Below are 24,291 nucleotides of genomic sequence, written 5' to 3'. Positions count from 1 at the left end.
AAGTCATGATGTCACTGCTAAGTTCTGGTTGGATGAGCAAGTGAATGATTTATGTTTTCATATTCTTATTAGGTACAATGAGTTTAAAGTCTACATGTATAATTCATCAGCAAATGGAAAATCTTCTTGATGTTTAACACTTTTATAAAGTTTCACTCTAAAACGTATTTCTTGAGAATTTCCAGCTATTTTTTTATGTTAAAGATTGTTGAAAGTAAGTTTATTCATAAGACACATGAAAAAAAGAAGCAGAAAAAAACATCACAGTTTAATTATGTTTCAATGATACATAAACATATGAAACACCTAAATAACAAATGAAGAGAAGTAAAAATTACATTTAACAACAAGATAATGAGAGGTTAAAGTTGAGAACTTCAGGTGAGCATATTACCAAACACACACGTATTTTGGAGATTTTATGTCCAGTTTTCTACTTTTAAATCCCTATTGGAGATGGATTTTTTTAAAACTACTTATTTTCTGAAATTGTTTGTGATTGTGTTATTGTTTTACTGTTTTATGCTGCATTGCATAGAAAAGGCGCCTATTAACATAATGCATTTTTATTATTATAAAAAACGTCAGTTTTGTAACAGGACTTCAAGGTCATCAAGGCCTTCATGCCATTACGACGTGTTTGTGGTCCAGCTAACTGACTGCTGTCATCTGGCTTTATAGATACGTTTAGCTAAATGCATGGCAATAGAAAATGTAGGAACCATCCATCCATCCAGTGCCAGTTAAAAGTCGAGCTGCAGTCTTGTTTTTTATGCTACAGTAAGCTTTTTTCGTGTTTCGTGCAATTTAATTTAATTTTATTTTTAGTTATTCATTTAAGGTGTGAAGGAAAGTTGCAAAATGACACTTGCATTGCACTGTCAGTACGTCTACATGCACTGACAGAAAGTCTAATTGTTGCCTTAATCCGACTGATATGGAATTTTTAAAAGCCATGTATACACCCTAGCCGGGCTGAAGTGAACAGAACTGAAGCTCTTGAGATCGAGCTGTTAAGAAGAAAAATAGAAAAGAAAAAAAAGTTGAGCTGCTGCGTTCTGAACCAATTGCAGACATTGCAGAAAAGATTGATAGGAACCAACATACAGCGCATTAAAGTAGTCCAGACGTTAGTAGTGCACCGCAGTGGCACAATGTCACTCACTAGAGACAATTTGTATTGTAATAGACGCTACATAAATAAAATTGAATTAAATTAAAGTCTGGAGGCTACAGAATATATCAGTTCCAACCAGAAGCAACACTGAAGCGCTGAAGCAAATAAAAAAAAGGGAAAAACATGCAGTGTTATTGAATATGTGGCAATAAAACTCTTCAGTCCGAGAGCTGATCAAAGGGTGAGTTGCACACCTGACTACCCAGATCAAAGACATAACGTTGGCTCTGATTGGCTGTTCCCCTCACCTTTATTGTTGCTTTACTACCCCATCCACTGCACTGACTCGCCATCCAGGTCCAAAGATCGCTGGACTGTTTGCTCAAGCCCTGGGCTGTTGGGCGGAGAGAGATCCCATCTCTTCCTGCATGAACCTGAGACCTCCTCTGAAGCTGCTTTTCTCAGTTCTGCAGGTATCTACAGTTGTCAGCATTGTCTTTCACACTGCTTGAGGTCCCAGTCAAACTGTTTGCTCTGTGGGACTGGATAGGTGTCTATGGGTACATGACGAGCGCCTGGATTTCCCTAATCAAAGAAGGAAACAAATGGAGGGTGGAAACCTGTAGAATCCCCCCTCTCTTGTATTTGCTTTGTGCCCATGTGTGCAGGACCTAATGGGGATTTCATTTTTGTTAAAGGTATGTTGTTAAGTTACATTTGATTTAAGACAGAGAAAAATGTTTGATGTCTGGTATTCTGGTGGACCGAGATCCCAAATTAGCTCATTGATAACACTTTAGATGACACATCAGAAATGAATGTCCTGAACTTCTTTCTGACTCTCAGCTACTGTATTGTGTACATGAGCAGTTTACACATTGTGAAGCAGTTAAAAGTGGTAAAACTACCGAATTTACATTTTCGGATTTGCGTACAGGTAAAACCACTGAGATGCACACACATACGACTGTTGGAATATTTTAATTGATCTTTTACAGTTTTATATTGTGCTAATGACTGCTGGTCAGTTACCGATAAATGAGTAAGAGATATCACCGCCTTGAAATGTCAGGTTATTGATTGTCTGGCAAGATGTTACTCTGATAAGTTTAAAAGGGAGAGGATAGATGTTTTGACACCTTTATCGCCAAGACAAGGCAAGAGTTTTAAATACCCCTTTGAGTGGGTACAGTAGGTAGCATAAACATACCATAACTTCTGACTGTAAGCACAAACTATGGCTTAGAATACAGTTTTTTCCTTCTTTCTTACCACAGTTGGTTGACTCAGAGTCGCTAAAGAGATCCAAGCAGTGCAACCTACTTGCAACAACGCAACCTTTTTGTGCAAATAGTGCTGCTTTTGTGTTTTTGTTTGGCAGAGGAAGTGCAAAGTTGAATGGCATCAGTTAGTTACAGCCACCAGTCACGTGATATCTTCAAAACGTTGGCTGAATTTGCTGATTTAAAAATGTGTCAAGCCTTAGAAATATGTGTGGTTGTTTTTATCCTATCCTCATACCTGTCCTTCATTCATTTCATTTCATTCGTTTAGGACTGAAATTATGGACAACCTGAGCTAAAGATGGGATCAGTGCTTTCCTATTTTGATGGCTTCTTTGGACATAAGAAAAAGGAAGGTGAGCTCTGATAATGTCATTTTACTTGCAGCACTGATACACTGTATGGACAAAGGTATTTGGCTACACCTGTTAATAACTAATTTCATGTGTTTCTATCAGACTTATTGCTACATGTGTATAAAACCAAGCAACTGTCCATTCATTCTACATTTGCAAACATTTGTTCGATGTAATGGGTTTATCCTGTGATAGGATGCAACTATGCAGTTGATATATCGAAATCTGAGGAAATCAAACTTAGGTGCATCATATTCAATAAAACATCATTCACAGATAATGTTCATACATACTACACACATACATTGTTAAGAACATAAAGGTTAAAATAAATAAGAAACCAAGTAGAAAACTATACTTAGCAGCTTGACAAGTTAGATGAATATGTTGCACAACATATGGATTGCACAGATAAGGTGAGTTGAGAGAGATGGGATATGAGATATGAGAGATGGGTGTGAGGAGTGTGTTGCAGGTGTGAACTCAGGATGTTTTTTTCTTAGTCTGTTTTTCCAGGCTTTATTACTCATGTTATAATGCCTTCCAGAGTGCAACAGGTCAAACAGGTGACGACTCAGGTGTGAGGGCTCTTTTATGATGTTTTTTTGCTCTGCTGAGACAACAAGAGGTGTGAAGGAGGGGTATGCCATGTGTTTCTAAAGTCCTGGATGATTTCCTTCATTTTGGAGCTGCTGAGTGACAGATTGAGGGCTGGCAACCACGTAGTTGGCATCATGACCTCGGCTCAGTAGGCTGATTCACCTTCCTGTGATATCAGCACCACTATTTTGGTGTCGTACCCAAATTTGACCATGAAGTTCTGGTGATGAGGTGAGCTGTAGGTATACAGTACATGTAGGGCTGGGCGATATGGACCAAAAGTCATATCTCGATATTTTCTAGCTAAATGGCGATACTCGATATATATATCGATATTTTTTCTGTGCCATAATTGGGGTTTCCCCCAAAGCATTATAGCATAGCATCTCTGTTAGCTTCATTTTTTCTGAGGCAAACCCTTAAAAAAACAGTCAGTTTTAATACAAAGCCTCGTGCCAAATGTCACACAGGTTCCTTTATTAACAGAGATCTGCACAATATCAAAATGTATAAAACAAATAAAAATAAACTGCCTGCATATATAGAATAAAAATACTTCTTGAATAAAATAAAACAAATATCCCTTTCCTGCATAACAATTAAATTCAAATACACTGTGCAATTAATACAATGTAGACAGTAACAGGCAGACTTTTCCACTGAGGTTGACAGTTGTACAAATGACAAAACATTTGTGCAAATCTCAAATAAAACATTCAAGTCAATTTGTCACAAAATAAGCTATATCAAAATCATAAAAAAAAAAAAAAAAAATTTAAATCGATATAAACAATATTGTCTCGTACCATATCGCGTTTGAAAATATATCGATATATATTAAAATCTCGATAAATCGCCCAGCCCTAAGTACATGTAGTGTGATAGCTGACTTAGCACACCCCCGTGAAGAGCCTGTGGTGAGGGAGGAGGGGCCAAGTATGAGGGCCATGGCTATGGCATCCTCAGCTGAACCATTTGCATTTTATGAAAAATGATGTGGGCCAAAGGTTGGAGCAAGGCCGACTTTAACGTGGAGTAGAAACAGCCTTTCAAACCACTTCTTTTTGCAGTTGCAATGGTCAGGTGTCTGGCTGCTTTTGTCCATACAGTGTACTTTTCTATTCAGTGTGTTAGCAGCAATTAAAGCTAAAATCCTGTTACTGTTACTAAAGCTGCTGAAACACATAAACTCACCGTTGCTCTCAAACTTGTATTTCTTTACAGAGGAGGAGCGACGCTTGCGAGCAAATGACAGACCTTTCAACCTGTCGTGCCACTATGCTGTGAGTGAACAGTGTGTCGTAAAGTATTTCCATCAAACCAATGAATATTTGAGTTACAGTCAGAGTATGAGGGAGCTGCTTAATGACTAAAACATGCTTACATACTGTTTCATGGTCAACTCCATGTCTTTTGTAATGCAATTTCTTTTTTCTTTTTTTTTGATAATGTAATTTCACTGTCCTCTTCAGAACAATGCCATCAAGACCTCCAAATACAACATTTTTACCTTCCTGCCTCTTAACCTGTTTGAGCAGTTCAGGAGACTTGCAAATACTTACTTCCTCTTCCTTCTTATCCTTCAGGTAGACCTTTTATCTCTTAATATATTCCATGTCATTTTGAATGATCATAATTATGTGGATCTTATGTAATTATCTTCCCATGTCTTTGGTTGTGTCAACAGTTAATCCCACAAGTATCCTCACTTTCCTGGTTCACCACAGCCGTACCCCTGGTTTTGGTGCTGACCATGACAGCGGTCAAAGACGCCACTGATGACATAGTAAGATAAAATTAATCAAATGTATAACAGGACTCCACTCATACTAAAGTAGAGAGAATCAAACTCAATATTAAGACTTAAGCCGGGCATACACTGTGCGATTATCGTCTCGTTTTGAGCCGATTTTCCAGTCGTGCGACTTTTTTTTGATCGGGCCCGATTTTGACCCAATCGTTGCTCGTGCCTCGTGCAGTGTACGTGGGGTAACGATGAGAGATTAACACCTCATGACGAGCTCCCGATCAGGAATCGTGAGGTCGCAAGAAAATCAAGCATGTTTGAAATCCTGGTCGCTCCTCATGAAGGAATCACACAGTTGAAGCAGCTACGACCCGATTTGACTCATCCTTTCACAGAGAGCATGCACAATCTCTGATGTCACGTCAAAAACTATTATTTGTAGTTTAAGTGTTGCAAATTCACATTACAAATCATGTTTTAATAGCAAAAAAAAGAGCGCATTTCCACGTATGGTGCGGGTCACTGCGTACCTTGCGCCGTAGGCTCTGCGTTGGTTTAACGCAGAACCATAAATCAGCCTTTAGTGTGTGCGCTGTCTGCTGTTCGGAACACTCTCTTTTTTCTCTTCTCATTTTGCTGGGACGTCGGGTTCCTCCGCCGAGACACAACTTTTGCGGTATGCGTTTTTTGTTGTGTCTAAAAATGATGCGCAGTGCCGACCCAATCAGAAACGGTACAGATATTTTGGGATTTTTTTAATATATAAAATTATAAAAAAAATAAAGGATCCCCATAACCTTTGATCGGGTGGGCAGGACGCACGTTTCGGTGGACACAGCCCACACCTGCCCCAAAACCGGCCTCGAGTTCCAGTAACAGAGGTCTGACGGGAGGATTATGAACGTATAGTGTGAGCAGACGGGTCGCATCCGAGCATCGGCTCGTACAGTGTGAGAACATAAATCGTGGGCTCTGAAGTTTTGAACTCCGCGATCTAGTCGTGCAGTGTGAGATGGGGCAGTCTCATACGATTTAAAATATCGCACAGTATTTTAAATCGGCTTAAATAAGAAGCAGAATTTTAGCAGAATTAATGAATAATCTATGTTTTCTCTCTGTCAACTGAGTAGAACAGACACAAATCTGACAAGCAGGTGAATAACCGCATGGTGGATGTCCTCATCAATGGAGAGTGAGTCATTTACCCTGTAAAACTTATATCAAAGATTTGTAACAAAATGGAATAAAAGATTGTATTTTGTGTAAAATGTGATCAGATTTTATGTTCATGTCTCTACAGACTGAAAAAAGAAAAATGGATGAATGTTCAGGTTGGAGACGTTGTCCAACTGGAAAATAATGAGTTTGTCACTGTAAGTATTAACTTACTAGGTACGAAAATTAAACAGAAAGATTCATTCATGGTGTTTTTTTCTCCTGATTTGCGCTTACAGTCCTTTCATCTCTCAGGCAGATCTGCTGTTGCTCTCCAGCAGTGAGCCTCTCAATCTGGTCTACGTGGAAACAGCTGAGTTAGATGGGTCAGTGTGAAATACTGTGCATGTGAGTGTGTGTTTGTGTGCACCTGTGGCTGACAGGTTAAGTCTCACACTGTCTTGGATTTCCCTTCAGTCACATGCTTCTCATGTCCTCTTGGTCTCCCTAAGCGAAACCAATCTGAAAGTGAAGCAGGCGCTGACTGTAACTGGAGAGATGGGCGACTGCATCCAAGTGCTTGCAGGCTTCAAAGGTGAGAGCCTGAAACTTCATACGTACGGCAGACTTTCAAATGTGCAATCTACTTCCTTCACAAAGGATTCAAGAAAGAAAATAGGATTTCTCTGATCATGAAAATACCAACCCAGGAACACAGGGGGTTTTCTAAACCACATAACACACTGTACATACTGTAGTTATTTTGCCAAAACATATGGTGCCCATAACTAATGCCAACCGTGCAACAGCAACATTTAAGAAACACCTACATCATGTGCCTCATCAAGGAAAAAAGTTCTCAGTGTGCAATTCACAAGTCTATCTTTCATATTATCCACTTTGCCACTGCAATTCCGGTCCTCGAGGGCCGGTGTCGGGCATGTTTTAGATGTCTCCCTGATACAAGTAGCTGTGTCACTAACAGACTTGTGCAGACCTTGATGATCAACCATTAATTTGAATCAGGTGCGTAAAACAGACAAACATAAGACGTGCAGGACACCGGCCCTCGAGGATGGGAATTGAAGACCCCTGAACCAGAAAAGGGGTCCAAGGTGATATTGCCTGGTTTTTCTAGACAGCAGGGGAGCGGAAATTGGAAAAAGTTTCCTGACAATTATTAAATATTCTTTCAAAGGAACCATGTATTATCATTGAGAGAAAAAACAAAAACAAAATAAAACTTGGTGCTTCTTTAAGATGGTGAAGATTTAAACCCTTTTTCATTAAACAGCAACATTTCCAAGCTCGAACTAAATGTATTGGAGCTACAGTTGAAAATTAAATGTTACAGTTTACAATCATATGAAACATAAAAAACTGTATAGATGAGTGCTTTAAGTATTGCATATGACATCTTAAGTATTCTGTGAGAAAGGAGTGATACCCACTGCCCACGGACACACTACAATATCTAAACTTCGACAATAAATGTAATTTCCTTGTTTTTGGATTTATACTTACCATCATTTACACATTATATTTTATTATTTGACTGTGGAGTTTATTATTATAGTCATTTATTACCTCCAATTTCTATCCTTTAAACATCTGGATGTGGACTAAACTGGATCTGGATGCAAACATGTAACTGTTTGCGCTTTTTTTTTTTAAAGGTGAAGTGCAATGCGAGCCTCCCAATAACCGTCTGGACAAGTTCAAAGGGACCTTAACTGTGAATGGAGAAAAGTACGGCTTAGACAATGACAAAGTGCTTCTCAGAGGATGCACTCTCCGGAATACAGAGTGGTGCTTTGGTCTGGTCATCTTTGGAGGTAACTCTTAAGCTTGACTAACATTTTTCTTTGTATTCTAGCTACTATGAATGAGGTACTTTGGGTTTAGCTGCCAGTGATATATTTAGCTTTGGAAAACCAACGATGATTCTTTGAAATTAAATTTGGTGTCTTATTATGGGACATGCCTCCTCTGCATTTTTCCCTGTTATGTTAAACCAGTTTTGACTGCAAGTTTCAGTATCTCACTCTGGAATATGGACGCTTCCCTATTGCTACAAAAGCTTACCTAAAAAAATAAATAAATAAGGACGGACTGCTTATATTGGCAACGGAGCCATTGTTCAGTGATGTGTATGAGAATACAGGCTTGGCAGGGTTGAAAAATAACATTGCTGGTTAGAAATCTTGGGTAAGAAAGGTAAGATTATGTCAACAAAATCTATGCCATGGATGTTGGCATTACCACCGATGGTTCAATTGGCAACATAAATGATCAAAAAGGCTGAATGTGTCCAGCGGAGCAGTAACCACTGCACGTCAGCCTCAGAAGGAATGAGGCAACGCCCATTGAAGAGATCACATGTACAAGTAGTCAATAGTGCCAATGCCATCATCTTCAGTAATCAGACAATTAATTTCAATAATGCTCCTCAAACTAAACCCCTTGAACTCATATCCATAACTGCGATGGTCCCTGGCATGTAAAGTTGGACCACAAAACCAAAGTTCAGGGGCCTCATCTATAAAGCTTGCTTGCGCAGAAAAAGCGCCTGAAAGTTGCGGAAGCCACCTTCTACGCAAAGCCTCGGATCTAAAAAGAAAAAACTAACCGAAAAATCTGCTTATCTTTACGGCAACCAGGACCCTCCCGTAAGAATTTACTTAAGACACGGGGAACTGGCGACGCAGGCTGTGAGGTGGTGAAATGAAGCCAGATACATGTCATACTCTTAATAATGTCATCACATATCACAACATATATCAGACTTATAATAAAATAGTGCTGATAACGGAGCAGGCGGCGGGGGGGGCGGGGAGGGGGGGGCGAACCCACTACTCCACGCCGAAGAGGAAAAAAGAAAGTGTTCTGATTAAAATAAGGAAAGTTGGACTATATAACAATTGCGTTCATAAGGATAAAGTGTTTAAAAAAATAGAAATTAAAGAAATAGTCCCTTCTCCCCGTGTGTGTCTGCCTGTCATGCACGGGTACGTGCGCACATGTTGTTTACTTTTAAGCCGGAATTATGGTTCTGCGTCACACCAACGCAGAGCCTACGCTGTAGGGTCCGGCGTAGGTGCGCGTCGCCACGTACACTACGCCGTAGGCTCTGCGTTGGTATAACGCGGAACCATAAAACCGCCTAGAGCAGCTCTGAGGGGAGACGGGAGGGAGGAGGGGGAGCGGGGGCTGCCGGGCCGCCGTCCCGAGTGTCTTGATGATTTGCTGAGCCTACCGTTAGTTTTGAAACTGTAAAAAGTGGGGGGGACAAATACATCATTTTGAAAAGTGGGGGGGACATGTCCCCTCTGCCCCAGTGGAAATTGCGTCGTGCAATCGTGGCACGACGCAATCTACTTTTACTGTGACCACCGAAATAATCTCGTTTCACTGTCCTCTCTCCACATCATCCACAACATCTAGATCTCAGATCTCAGCGAAATTCAGTGGCACGGTGGCTCGACACGTTCATTCATTCTGACGCATTCATCCCTAACAGGCTGCAGGAAGCCACTGCGCATGCTCAATAGGCTCATCCATATGGATTTATGGGCGTGTTGAGGGCGGGATATGGGGCGGATTCAGCTGCGCAGAATTCCAGGTGGACTGTGATTCATAAAGGGAACATTGCGTGGAAATCTGCGTGCACGCGGTTTTATAGATCCGGATTTTTTTTTGCGCCCGCCATTTTCGGCTTTTGGGCGTACGTGCACTTTTAGTATGACTCCTACACACTCCATTTTAAATGAGGCCCCAGACCTGTGATCACCAGTGTATCCTCATTAGGAGAGTGAGCATGGTAGAGACAAGGGTCTATTGGAGTCTTTTCCAGATGGACAAAAAGGGGGGCACACCCTGGACAGCTTGCCAGTCCATCGAAGAGTAAAAAACGTTTCTCTGACAGTTTCCCTTTGTAGAGATTACCACAGCGTTGTGTTCTGCCTATGATATTGCGTACGATTTATACTGGTCACCCGTGAACCTGATACAACACTCTCCACTTACCAGAACTTTGGACCTGCACTATAACTCTTTGGAGCATTTTGGAAAGTCACAGGGATCAATCTGCCAACATTTCAGATGAAAGGAAACTACTGTAATTCTACACATTATACCAAGGCCTGTTATGACAATTGATATATTTGGTTTTAGTGGCTGGGAAACCCATTATAAAAACAATTTGCTTATTACATATGTTCTGATTAATAAAATCTGCATTTTTCATCCATGGCCATTGAATGCAGAAAAAAGTTGCAAGTAATGCATAGCAATGTATGGTTATCAGCATATCAGTGGTAACCTAAAGAGATTTTCCCATCTCATTGTGCAAATTCTGAAAACTGTCTTGATAATTGTGAGAGTATCTGAACGTGTCATTGAATCTCTTCAGGTCCTGACACCAAGCTCATGCAGAACAGTGGAAAGACAACTTTCAAACGCACCAGTATTGATCACCTGATGAATGTCCTGGTGTTGTGTGTAAGTTTATACACATACAAATACACATAAATTCTCAGACGGACATCTAAAGTAAATGCTTCACTAATACATTAATCTACATGTCATTAAAACAGTGGGGTTGTTTTGGTAACAATGATCTCAGATTTGTTTGATCATTTCTGAGGTTTTTCAGTTAGGCTCTATTATAGGAATTACAAATGTTGAGGAATTTATCAAACCAGTTCAGAAGTCCGCTTTGTGGTATAGTGAGTTTTTATTCAGCAAGCCGGCGGTGGGCGAACCTACACAGATCGTGTCTGAGTTGGTGTGCCGACCTCGAGTGATGTTGTAACCAGGTTTTTATACAAGAAGTTTAACAACAAAAGGCAGGAATACACAAATCAGGCGAGAGACAAAAGTAATTCACAGCCGGATATGATATGTGGCCAAATGTCATTATCAGACATTTGGCATGACTGTCACAGACTTCTGAATTACCCCATAGGGTGTTCTCGTGATTCAAGTCTGTTTGAACCAACTTCCAGGTGTCGTCTGCGGGGGGTTGGTAGGGAGCTGGGTAGGAAGTTTGAAGCTAACACAAAGGTGTTGGGTCCTACTTCAAAGCCCTGCAGGGGGCCACGTGCTGTCACAATGCTTCATCAATTCACAATCTTTTTAAAAAAAATTTTTTTTTTTTTTTACAGTGGAGTAGTGATACATATTTTGCAAGTGAACCTTAAACATGTTATCAGAGCCAAATAACAACAAGCCAACAAAGCAAATTCAAATATCAAGTAACCAACGTGTCCTAACTGTTCTTTAAAGCAATCAAACAAACTAGTTGTGACAGGTGTATGTAACGTTTTAGCAATATCTTTCGAGTGATCCGTTATTTCTTGGATGGTGGCATTGTGGTTAGGTATAAAGGTACAACATTCAGTTTTAATCACAGCACAAGTTCCCCCTTGAGAAGCTAATAAATAGTCCAATGCAGCACGATTTTGTAAGGCCATCATCCTTACAGCAGTCATCTCTTGTGAGAGCATTGACATGCCTTTTGCTGTGGTTTTTGCTAAATCTTCAACTGCATGGGATAAATCCCTTATCTGGTCCAAAGCTGCCATGACTCCGTAATTTGGAACGAGGGCACCAAAGAATCTTGTCCATGGTGTTTGTGTGTGTGTGTACAATTCTCTTTTAACAATGCGAACTTTCGGTGGTACAGTAACGATTCTCATGGCTGGTACCACATGGCCCAGACCACATATTCCAGACCAACCGTTTGGAAGATATTCATAAGTCTTCATGCCACAAATCCAGTAAACACCTTTTGGTAGAGGTATGGAACAGCGATTAACCATTGTAGCAAGGTAGTTAGAATCCTCAATGGAATCGGGCAGTGGATTTTGGCTTGTTTTAGGCTTAACAAGCGGTTCTTCAGAAGGAGAGTATGTGGATTCACAGTTTGATGTTCCTAGGTGGATAGTTCCTTTGCCTTCAACACACCACTTTAATGTCTTTGGGATCATGGTGAGGGTGAGAGGAATCGGTGTGTTGCAGGAATAACAGCTGGTGTGAAGTTTATCACAGTACAATTGTCTCATTTGGGGGGTTTGTGACAGGTGCAGTGCCCGTAAGAGGAATTGAAGTTCAAAATGTAACAGGTATCACATGAAGTAATAGGTCTTGTTTGAGGTTTCTGTAAGTTTTCTCAGTCTTGTTCCTGTGACAGATGTGAATGTCTCGGTGTGTACAATGTTCTACCTTCGCAAGAATACCATTGAGATGCAATCTTATACTTAAAATGACTACATACTCAACATTTTTTTCTGTCTTTTCTATTAGATCTTTGGTTTCCTGGCGATCATGTGCTCTATTCTGGCCATTGGCAATGCAATCTGGGAGATGACGGACGGTTCTGTGTTCACGGAGTTTCTTCCTCGTGAACCAGGGATTGGCACCTCTCTCTCATCCTTCCTTTCCTTCTGGTCCTACGTCATAGTTCTGAACACAGTGGTGCCCATTTCTCTCTACGTTAGGTATGTATCAAGAAACAGATGTGTATATAAGAGAACAGTGAAGGTTACTGTGACAATTCTAGCCCTGGTTTTCTCTATGACTGTTCCTTCACGCCTGATATTTTGACATTTGTGCTTAAACGTTAGCGTGGAGATCATCCGTCTTGGGAACAGCTTCTTCATAGACTGGGACAGGAAGATGTATTACCCTAAAAATGACACTCCTGCCCAGGCCAGGACCACCACACTGAATGAGGAGCTAGGCCAGATCAAATACATCTTCAGTGACAAGACCGGCACCCTGACGCAAAACATCATGACCTTCAACAAGTGCTCCATCAATGGAAAAGCTTATGGTGAACAGCTTTATCACAATATACAAAGTAAAGAGAGAAACACACATCCTTGTACCTGAATGATTGATTCAGAACCCATCTTCTATTTTTCAGGAGAGATATATGACTTTTCTGGACAAAGGGTGGAAATAACAGAGGTGGGAAGGCTAAACAAACCGTTCTAAGTTATAAGTACTACAAGTGATCATATTTTTTTTACATTTTCTTTAAAGAAAACAGAGAAAGTGGACTTCAGCTGGAATCCTCTTGCGGACCCAAAGTTTGTCTTTCACGATGGCAGTCTGTTGGAGACGGTGCGAGGGAGAAACCCAGAGGCCCAGGCCTTCTTCCGCTTGCTGGCTCTGTGCCACACTGTCATGCCGGAGGAAAAGAAAGAAGGTGAGGTCCTGTGATGGTCATCATATTGGGGATTACGAGCCCATGACACTGGCTTGATATAGAGTTTGATTGCAGATCACACCCGTTATTTTTTAAGATTGTACATGGTCGTATGAACTCCAAATTACCCTCGATGACATTGAAAATAGGACTAATTGAGTTTTCAAACATAAGCAGTCACAATATGTCAAACTTAACATGTCTGACTGTGGATTTTCTTCACGTTTTTGTATTTTATGTGCTCTTTTCCCACACTTTTTCACCGGGTAGGAGAACTCAACTACCAGGCTCAGTCTCCTGACGAGGGGGCGTTGGTGACGGCAGCGAGGAACTTTGGTTTTGTGTTCCGCTCTCGTACACCAGAGACCATCACGGTCATGGAGATGGGCAGAAAAGTCGTATATGAACTCCTGGCTATTCTGGACTTCAACAACGTGCGGAAGAGGATGTCAGTGATAGGTGAGAGAGAGAAGTTGAAAAAAGCTAGATGTGTAGATAATCTTCACAGTATGAGTGCACTGAGAATGTATACAGACATGGGTACACTACATACGTTTTTAAATCATTAGAGCCTGATAGGTAAAACTGGAAATGTAAAAAAAATGGCAACCAATGCAGTTTCACCACCAGTATATAATAGTGTTTTTCTCTTCTTTTCTTTTTTTTTTGTCATTCGTATCACTAGGTGGAGGCTCATTAACCAATTTAATCTTTCAAATATTATTTTAAAATAAATTCACAGTACATCTGTACACTTGTGTCTCTTTCATGACCACAGAAATTCACACATTTTAAATTAATAGACAGCCAATGTGTTCATACATTCGAGATAAAGCAGTTATTGCCAGTTCTCTGTGTGTACTAATACACATTTCATCTGAAATATAATAGTTTTTTTTTATTTATTTATTTTTGCTCTCTCTAGCATTTGTTGTCTTTCTAATTCATTAGCCCTTATAATGCTAAATATATTACGTTTGATAAATGAAATTCTTTCAATGTGTTCTCCAGTATGTAGCCCTGAAGGTAAACTCACCCTGTACTGTAAAGGAGCAGACACCATCATCTATGAAAGACTACACCCCTCCTGTGACAGACTGATGAAAGTTACTACTGGACATCTCAATGTGAGAGATGCACTTGAATCTTTTTGAGTCAAATATTTTCTATTGTTTTTGTTTTTGTTTTTACTAAAAACAGGCAGTGCTGTAACTAACTTTTAAACTATCCAACCAACAATAGGAGTATGCAGGTGACGGCCTCCGTACGCTCGCTCTGGCCTACAAGGACTTGGACAAACACTACACACAGGAGTGGAGACAGCGTCACCATGATGCCAGCACTGCCATAGAGGGACGAGAGGAGAGACTCGACCAGCTTTATGAGGAGATTGAGACAGACCTGATTGTTAGTTCTCCTGCTAAATGTATTACTAAACAGCCAACCATTGACTAGTTAATTGCTTACTTGAGACAATGCTATTTAGCTGTAGTTCAGGAGTTTTATGTTACTCTAAAGTCAGAATAATCTTGGTTGCAAGATGGAAGTTTCAATTGGAAGGCCTCCTGAAGTTGGAAGTCCTAAGTTAGAGAAAAATTATATTAGAGAAAAAAATAATTGCAACTTGTATCAACAAAGTACTAAGAGCATTCGAAAGGTGAAACTCTCCATTTATCAGTTGGCCTGTGTTCCTACCCTCACCTATGGTCACAAGCTGTGGGTAGTTAGTGAAAGAATGCAATCGCAGATACAAGTAGCAGAAATTGGTTACCTCCGTAGGGTGTCCAAGCTCTACTTTAGGGACAGGGTGAGAAGTTTGGTCATCCAGGAATGGGTCAGAGTAGAGCCACCGCTCCTCTGCATTGAAACAAGCCGGATGAGCCGGCTCAGCCACGTGGAGAGGATGCCTCCGGGACACTTGCCTGCTGAGGTTTTCCAGGCATGTGCCAGTGGGAGGAGATACCAGGGAAGATCCAGGACATGCTGGAGGGACTATGTCTCTGAGCTGGCCTGGGAAAGTCTTGGGATACCACCAGATGAACTGGTTAGAAGTGGGCGTGGAGAGGGAAGTTTGGTCTACCCTGCTCAGGCTACTGCTCCTGTGACTTGACCTCAGATAAGCAGAGGAAGATGGATGGATGGATGGATGGATGGATGGATGGATGGATGGATGGATGGATGGATGTATGGATGGACATTATCTCCTTAAAATTTCCTGTCACTTTTGGTTTTTCAGCTGCTTGGAGCAACAGCTGTGGAGGACAAATTGCAAGATGGTGTGCCACAGACCATCGAGCAACTGGCCAAAGCTGACATCAAAATCTGGGTCTTGACTGGAGATAAACAAGGTTGGTATCACTGTACCCTTTAAATAAAATATTTCACTGTTGACGAGATTGCAATGGTTTTCATAGTCTTCCAATAACAATACCTACATGTATGTGTCAGTAACCTGAGATGGTACAGTAAGTTTCCCAGAGTTCACAGCACATGTTACTTGAAAATGACCTAAGAGTCATAGTTTAATCGTCTAAACTGTTTTTTTCACTCTTTCAAAATAGTGTGTGTCATTTTGAAACAGAGACAGCAGAAAATATTGGATATTCTTGCAACATGCTAAGAGAAGAGATGGGGGAGGTGTTCATTGTGTCAGCCAACACAGCTGGAGAAGTCAGAGAGGAGCTACAGTAAGTCAGTCAGAAATTCAGTAATGTACAGTCTGCTTTCTAGTTGCAACCGTGATACTTTTCTAGTGAATATCATATCCTGCTTTTTCCAGAAATGCAAGGAGGAAAATGTGTCCGGAAGCAACAGAGGAGCCGTCTGTGATCACAGCTCGTTCAGGCCTGTTTTGGCTCCAGAAGACAGAAAGTGTGCAGGATGAGAAAGCAAATGGAGAATATGCTTTAATTATAAATGGACACAGCCTAGTAAGAGGATTTTTTAAGAAATAACATTTCTTCTGCTGAGTTATCAAGAAACTGTGTCCTTTGTGACTAATTTTCTCGAGTTATTTTAGAAAAAGCCATGCCAGCTGCTCCAGCTTTAATATTCAATATTAAGACATTTAGGTATCACATAAAATTCTATAATCGTCCCTTTCATGTTCAGGCGTTTGCACTGGCAAAGGACTTGGAGCTGGAGCTGCTGAGAACTGCATGCATGTGCCAGACAGTGATTTGCTGCAGGGTCACCCCCCTGCAGAAAGCCCAGGTCGTCCAGTTGGTCAAGAAATACAAGCAGGCTGTCACTCTTGCTATTGGAGATGGAGCCAATGATGTCAGCATGATCAAGGGTTAGCTCATCAGCCACTTATACACAAACCTATAGTTGCAGTGGAGCCAGACCGCTGGAGAATATTTACTGTTTGCTGTTAATTGTTTCATTTTTTCCGTGTGTCTTTCAGCTGCTCATATTGGCGTGGGGATCAGCGGTCAGGAGGGGATGCAGGCCGTACTCTCTAGTGATTTCTCCTTTGCCCAGTTCCGTTATCTCCAGCGCCTCCTGCTGGTGCACGGTCGCTGGTCTTACCTCCGCATGTGCAAGTTCTTGAAGTATTTCTTTTACAAGAACTTCACATTTGCCTTTGTTCACTTCTGGTATGCCTTCTTTTGTGGCTTTTCTGCACAGGTAGGTGATATAGATTGAAATTACAACACCAGTTGAAAATTCTAAACAACCATATAAAAGTCTGACTAACACTGGATATAAAAGGAATCAACAAAGTGAGATCTCAGCATTTCTTTAAGTTAGGATCAAGCTACCCTGTTGCACATGACATGAATCAATCAATCAATCAATCAATCTGTTCCCCAATTCAAAAGTGAAGCTGTTTAAAACATAAATGTAACTGTATGCAAATATTGCAAATCCCTTTCAACCTATATTCATTTGGATAGACACTACCACTACAAGATTTATTATTATTATTATTATTATTATTATTACTATTATTATTATTATTATTATTATTATTATTATTTTGTACGAATATTAACTTATTTTGAATTTGATGTCTGTTATATATTCAAGAAAAACTGTGACAAAGGCAGGGAAAAAGCGTTCACCTACAGAATGTTCTGAGAACGTGAGGGCCGTGCAGGTCTGAATAGCGGCCTGTCACAGAAAATGAGACATTTATACACTTTAATGATTGCTTCATTCATTGTCATTTTCATTAGACTGTATACGACGAATGGTTCATCACTATCTACAACTTGGTCTACACCGCCCTTCCTGTCCTCAGCTTGAGCCTCTTTGAACAGGTTTGTACCAACATCAGCGTCGTCCTGAAGGTTTTCAGAAAATAGTAATACAATATTTTACATAAAATAGTTTATTATCCTCAAGAAATATAGGAGTCTGTAAAGTGTCTGAAATGACATACAGGAGTCTGTAATATCAACATTTCTAAATTTTAGTTTTTCTTTCCACCTCTGTTTCTTCAGGATGTAAATGACCGCTGGAGCTTCCAGTATCCTCAGCTCTATGCTCCAGGCCAGCTGAACCAGTATTTCAGTAAAAAGGCTTTCGTGTTGTGCATGATCCACAGCTGCTACAGCTCCCTGATGCTCTTCTTTATCCCATGGGCTGCCATGCAGGACACAGTCAGAGATGATGGCAAAGACATTGCAGACTATCAGTCCTTTGCAGTGTTGGCACAAACCTGTCTGCTTATTGTGGTGAGCACACAGGTAAGATGGTACTTTTGACCTAACAAAGATTATATATATATATATATATATATATATATATATATATATATATATATATATATATATATATATATATATATATATATACTGTATATGTGTGTGTGTGTGTGTGTGTGTGTGTGTGTGTGTGTGTGTGTGTACGATACAGATCAGTGGGGAAAATACTCAGTTTCAACCTTCATTTTTCAGATGGGTCTTGACACCTATTACTGGACATCACTAAATCAGTTTTTTGTGTGGGGTAGCCTGGCTGCCTACTTTGCTATTACATTCACAATGGAGAGCAATGGCATGTATTACATCTTCATCTCCTCTTTCCCCTTCATTGGTGAGTATATTGTACGGTACCTTTTCACAGAGTCATAGAGGCTGCTGTTGTCCCTTAATGCTGTATTTGTTCATGAGAAAACCAGAAAGAGCAGCAGAAAAATTCATGTCTTGGATATAATTTTAAGAGCTTCTTCCTATACTTTCAGAAGTAAGTTTCAATTTACCCTTTGTTAAGCCCCAGTCCTGTTGCTAGAAAGGTCCAGTGTAAAAATGAGGAGGGTTGAATTAAGAGGGTTGACTTCCTCATAGTCCTTTCACCTGTTATGTCTTCATGACATTGAAGGAGGTAGGGTACACCATAGACATATATAAAGGCTAGATGACTCGTCCGCGCTGCTGCGACGTCGTCACACGGCGGCCATCTTGCCACAGGAGAGCTCGCTCACTTTAACATTGTGTTTAATGGTGTCTGTACTGCAAAACAACCATAACTTGCTCAATTCTCAACAGATTTTCAAACAGTTTGGTTTGTTATGAACGTCAGAGATGTATGCATACTTGTGAATAACTATAAACATTGAAAAACGTACTTTTATATGAAAATAACCAAAACAGATAGCTATGACATGGTATTTATATTAAATCAATATTTCTATAGTATTCTTAGTAACATTTATATTTACATTATAACATATATACATATATATATTATTACCATATAACATGTATATATATATACACAGATGTTATAATGTCATGATATAAATACATCATAATGTAATAATATATATATATATATATATATATATATATATATATATATATATATATATATATATATATATATATATATATATATATATATACATATATATGTTATATGGTAATAATATATATGTATATATGTTATAATGTAAATATAAATATTACTAAGAATAAGAATACTATAGAAATATTGATATAATATAAATACCATGTCATAGCTATCTGTTTCTGGTTATTTTCTTATGAAAGTACGTTTTTCAATGTTTATAATTATTCACAAGTATGCAGTGTCATAACTACATATCTGACGTTCATAACAAACCAAACTGTTAGAAAATCTGTTGAGAATTGAGCAAGTTAAGGTTGTTTAAGCAGTACAGGCACCATTAAACACAATGTTAAAGTGAGCGAGCTCTCCTGTGGCAAGATGGCCGCCGTGTGACGACGTCGCTCTGCATTGGCAGCAGCGCGGACGAGTCATCTAGCCTTTATATATGTCTATGGGGTACACTGATATAGCAAACTACCACTCCATACCACCGGGTGGTGGTATTGCACTACTCTCACTGATTGCAACTTGCAATGATGATATAAAAGCAAATGAAAAAAGAAGACAGGAAAAAAATGAGTGGAATGACAAGATCAAAATAAAAATAGTGGAGTTGGTTGCTGTGTTTCTGTTTGCTGTCAACAAGTGGTGGCTGTTTACATGAAGTAGTGAAGAAACATCTATCTATCTATCTATCTATCTATCTATCTATCTATCTATCTATCTATCTATCTATCTATCTATCTATCTATCTATCTATCTATCTATCTATCTATCTATCTATCTATCTATCTATCTATCTATCTATCTATCTATCTATCTATCTATCTATCTATCTATCTATCTTCTGAGGACTGATCCAATGTTTTTTCTTACATTACAGGAACATCAAGAAACTCTTTAAACCAGCCAAATGTGTGGCTGACCATATTTCTGACTTGCCTCCTTTGCGTCCTTCCTGTGGTGGCTTATCGCTTTATTCTCTTACAGATAAAACCCACTATCAATGACAAGGTGAGTAAAACCACCCCCGCCTGGTTGATCTGCAATTTTAGTATTATCCGTAAAAGTTTGCTAAGTGTCTCAAATAACAGTTGAGTAAGAAACCTCCATTTAATTGCTGTTGTTCTGTACTCTATATAGGTGAGGTATAAAATGCGAAAGGAGGCACTCCCAGCTCCTGCACTCCACCGCGCACGACCCCAGCGTTTCAGCACTCGTCGGTCAGGCTACGCCTTCTCTCACTCTCAAGGCTATGGTGATCTGGTGACTTCTCAAAGGTTCCTGGTGAAACGTCCCCTGAAGAGCCGACCGGCCCTGTTTACACAAACAGAATCTCCCCTGGCTGAAAATCAGCCACAGCACTACCGTACTATAAACGAGGATGCTGAGACACAGAGCCCTTAGAAAAGATGCACTCAGGGACTTAAACTATGCAGAGATTTCTTTTTTTTTAATTATTATTAGGGCCCGAGCACTTACAGTGCGAAGGCCCTATTATATTTCAGTATTGCGCTTGTAGTTTTGTGTGTTTACTAAACAAGTGTACCTCTGCTTGTGATACTGCTGAGCCATCATTATTTTTTCTTCTGATTTGACTTCATTTACAGATAAAATTGTGCCATAGAAACATGTTATGGAAGATTTGTGAACCATTCCTGTAAAACTAGAGTAATATGAGATTTCAAATTAAGTATATTAATTAAAAAGGATTCAATTTTAAGAACAATTCTTTACACACTCATTATAAAAATGTCATTGAATTATACAAAATTAAATGGCTAAAATGTAATTTACTTCAGAAATGTAGTTTTAAATATGAACAATTTCAACATACAGTCACATTCAACTAAAATTATGAAGGTAAATTGTGATTATAAAAAAAGAAAACAATACTTTCATGTACCCGTAAATTATTGGATAAAATTGAGTAAATGGAGGTTGAAGGATGTGTTTCAAATTAAACACTGCAGTGAAATAAAGAGATGCTTCTCTGGTAGAAATTACAGAATACACTTGTTTAAAGATGCTGTTTCAATTTCTGACAAGGTAAAACTTTTTCTAAAAGTTCTGTCTTGCATAATCAATCTTTACAAGACTTTTCATGAATTATTTTGTGAGATTTATTTTTGGGTTTATACAGTTTCCATGTTCACTTTGGAACAATGTGGTTCTCTTGTGTTTATGATGATGTTTCAGTCGCTTTGGTACATTTCTCAGATCATCCTCGACATTTGCAAAACAGTAAGTGCATTTCTCAAAACAGTTCGTACAAATAGCAAAACACCATGGATTACCTGCAAAAGCCAGTCTCTTGCTCAAAATCCTTAGTTCATCTCTCAAAATTAAATATCTATGTCAATGAACGTGTCAGTGCATCAGAATCACAAGTGCTTGTGTCATTGTGTACGGATAAGACAGTCAAATTGCTTAGTCATGTTCCCTGTGAAGTTGTCTTGCAGTCCTATGTGGAAAAAATATAGTAATGCAAAACACAAAATTGAGTAAGATAAAATGTCACTGTATATAGTATACTTACTGTATATTGTAAAATGAAAGTAGAATACTGTCATATTGTATGAAGCATTACAGAAAGAATACAGTATTACAGTACAGTGCCTATTGTTAGATTACATACCTGTTCTGTCGACGAAAAGTCTGAACGATTGAGGACACAGTTGTTCTCCCAACATTTGGCTGCACAACAGCAAACACACAACAGAACACAACCATCGTATCTAATCAATTTAAGGGGTGATACTTTCCTCTGTTAGTGAAATACTATCACGTGAATTGTTTTGATGTGCCAGGGACGGACGAGAAGACGAGAACCCGGAGCAGCTGATCCGCTGGAGAGCAGCCAACAACAGACTGTTCTCAGGGAAGCGAAAACTGTAGATCCTCTCTTCTGGCCTGATTTTTCCATATCTACAGTAGCAACCCAAACCAGTTTAACTTTTCAAAAGGCCCTGCCTTTAATAAAATTATTGAAAATAATATAGTCATTATAGAAACATGGGAGAATTGAAGTTGCTTGTATGATAGGAGAATGATAGAAAGGTTAATATTAAATGGTGTTATTATAACACATTTTGGATAATTATTAACTTGCATGAAGAAGGACAACAGCTGGTATCTAAAAAATACCTCAGGGGATAAAATAATACAATAGGCAAAGGTTGAACACCATACGCCACAGCAATTACAAGTAACATAAGTTTTATTAAAGCAGTAATTCACTAGAATCAATATATAGTATAATATGCTAATGCTAATAATATTGTTAATATTGTAATAATGAAGATGTTGATTATGATAACAATGATAACAATGACAATAATACCCTGTAGCCCTTTATAACAATCCCAAACTGATCTCTGCAATTTATCAACAACTATCAAAAATAATATTACTGTGAGGTAAAAATAAAGATGAACAATGAACAGATTGAATTGAAAAATTTGAACAAAATCATGTTTGATGAAATAAATGTTGACTATGCATTCCAAATACTAACTACTATATTATAACTAGTATAAACTATTATATAAATATTTACATTGATTGATTAGTCAATTATAATTATTGATTTTAAATCTGATTAATATCTGTTAACATTTAGATATAATCATGCTGTTGCAGAGCTTGCACTTCAACCACTGGAGCTGGACAGCTTGTCTCTGATTGTTTCTCCAGAGGACAACTCGGCACATCCAGATGCTCCAGGGTCTTCATCAGGGGGCTGCATGTCCTGCTCCTCCATCACGTCTCCATTGTCCAGGCAGATATTGTGCAGGATGGTTGGATCGGCTGTTCTTAAGCACCCGAGCATCGTGGACAGACCCTGGGAAACCCACAAATATGTCCAGAAAGCGCCCCTGATGGTCGCAGATGGCCTGCAGCTGGATGGAGTGGAAGCGCTTCAGAGCTTCAGCTTTATGTTCTGAAATAAAATAAATCAAATAAAGAAATAAGAGTTATTGGTGTATTTTCTTTTAAAAAATGTAATATTATTTTGTTATCACTTTACAAGGCACAAAAGTAGGCTATAGGTATACAGTTGCTTATAAATGGCCATGCTTAGTATGCTGCTTTGGGTTACTGCAAAAAATGGTTTATACCAAAATATATATTCTGTCAGATAATGTTTTTAAATAGCCTAAACTAACCATGAAATTACCCAAGTATATTTCAGTGTATTGCAAATGTGTCTAATTTAATGAGTAGACATGTCAAATATAAACTACAGGTACAATAGGGCCTTCGCACTCTCAGTGCTCTGGCCCTAATTACATCACATGAGGAATTAAACTAGATATATTCACAAGATATTCTATTTTATATTTATATCTTTAAAATACATTTATTTTATTTTTTGTTATGTATAGCATATTAAATAGAACTTCGTAATTTATATTCCCTGAGGAGTAAAAAAAAGTTTTATGCTTGCCTTTCCCTCTAAATAGAGGAGTATCTGGCGATGCAGTTCCCTGTCGGAGTCCCGAAGTCTGTTAAGCCGCCTTCTTCTGTTTCTCATTAGAAGTTGACGAGGTGAGAATAAAACCACACTGCGCAGGGGAAATGTCATCTTGTTTGGGCCGGGATAAACGAGAAAGAGCGGAGCAGATCGGAGCGGAGCTGCTACCGCTGCCGTGACAGGTTACCATGGTAACACCCCACCCCTCCCTACGGCAGGAAGTGACGCATGCGCACTTAATAGTACGTCCGAATTAATGCACACTACTGATATTTACTCAAAAGTGTGCCAAATTTAAGCATACTTTTTAGTACCTACTATTTAGTATGCGATTTCGGAAGCACCCCATGAGTCACCTCCCATGATGCTCTGGGGCCTCCCATCATGCCCCGGGGCAATGAGAACGAGTATTAATATAATATGTATTAATATAATATATTAATTAATGTATATTATTACATGTATAGTATTACATATATTATTAATGTATTAATATAATATAATTACATAATATATATTAATATAATACATCCGTGGAGTGGTC

General features: G+C 39.1%; 1 protein-coding gene across 1 annotated transcript; it reads left to right on the top strand.

Annotated features, from left to right (window-relative positions):
* Positions 1–1,519: 1,519 nt before the first annotated feature.
* Positions 1,520–23,124, top strand: LOC133455391 (phospholipid-transporting ATPase ID-like). Its single transcript, XM_061734395.1, has 28 exons — positions 1,520–1,815; positions 2,672–2,756; positions 4,581–4,639; positions 4,829–4,942; positions 5,044–5,142; positions 6,234–6,295; positions 6,404–6,476; positions 6,574–6,644; positions 6,771–6,853; positions 7,935–8,093; positions 10,670–10,758; positions 12,565–12,758; positions 12,885–13,093; positions 13,187–13,230; positions 13,306–13,471; positions 13,742–13,930; positions 14,483–14,598; positions 14,714–14,878; positions 15,708–15,819; positions 16,053–16,158; positions 16,251–16,401; positions 16,583–16,766; positions 16,878–17,101; positions 17,653–17,736; positions 17,920–18,165; positions 18,376–18,514; positions 20,154–20,284; positions 20,414–23,124. Exons 2-28 carry the CDS (start codon positions 2,702–2,704, stop codon positions 20,675–20,677), a joined length of 3,588 nt encoding a protein of 1,195 aa, XP_061590379.1. The 5' UTR covers positions 1,520–1,815; positions 2,672–2,701; the 3' UTR covers positions 20,678–23,124.
* Positions 23,125–24,291: the final 1,167 nt, after the last annotated feature.

This window comes from Cololabis saira, chromosome 11, assembly GCF_033807715.1.
Source record: "Cololabis saira isolate AMF1-May2022 chromosome 11, fColSai1.1, whole genome shotgun sequence".
In the NCBI taxonomy this organism is placed as follows: Eukaryota; Metazoa; Chordata; class Actinopteri; order Beloniformes; family Belonidae; genus Cololabis; species Cololabis saira.
The sequence above is the reverse complement of the archived record's forward strand: the minus strand, read 5'-3'. Positions and strand labels throughout refer to the sequence as shown.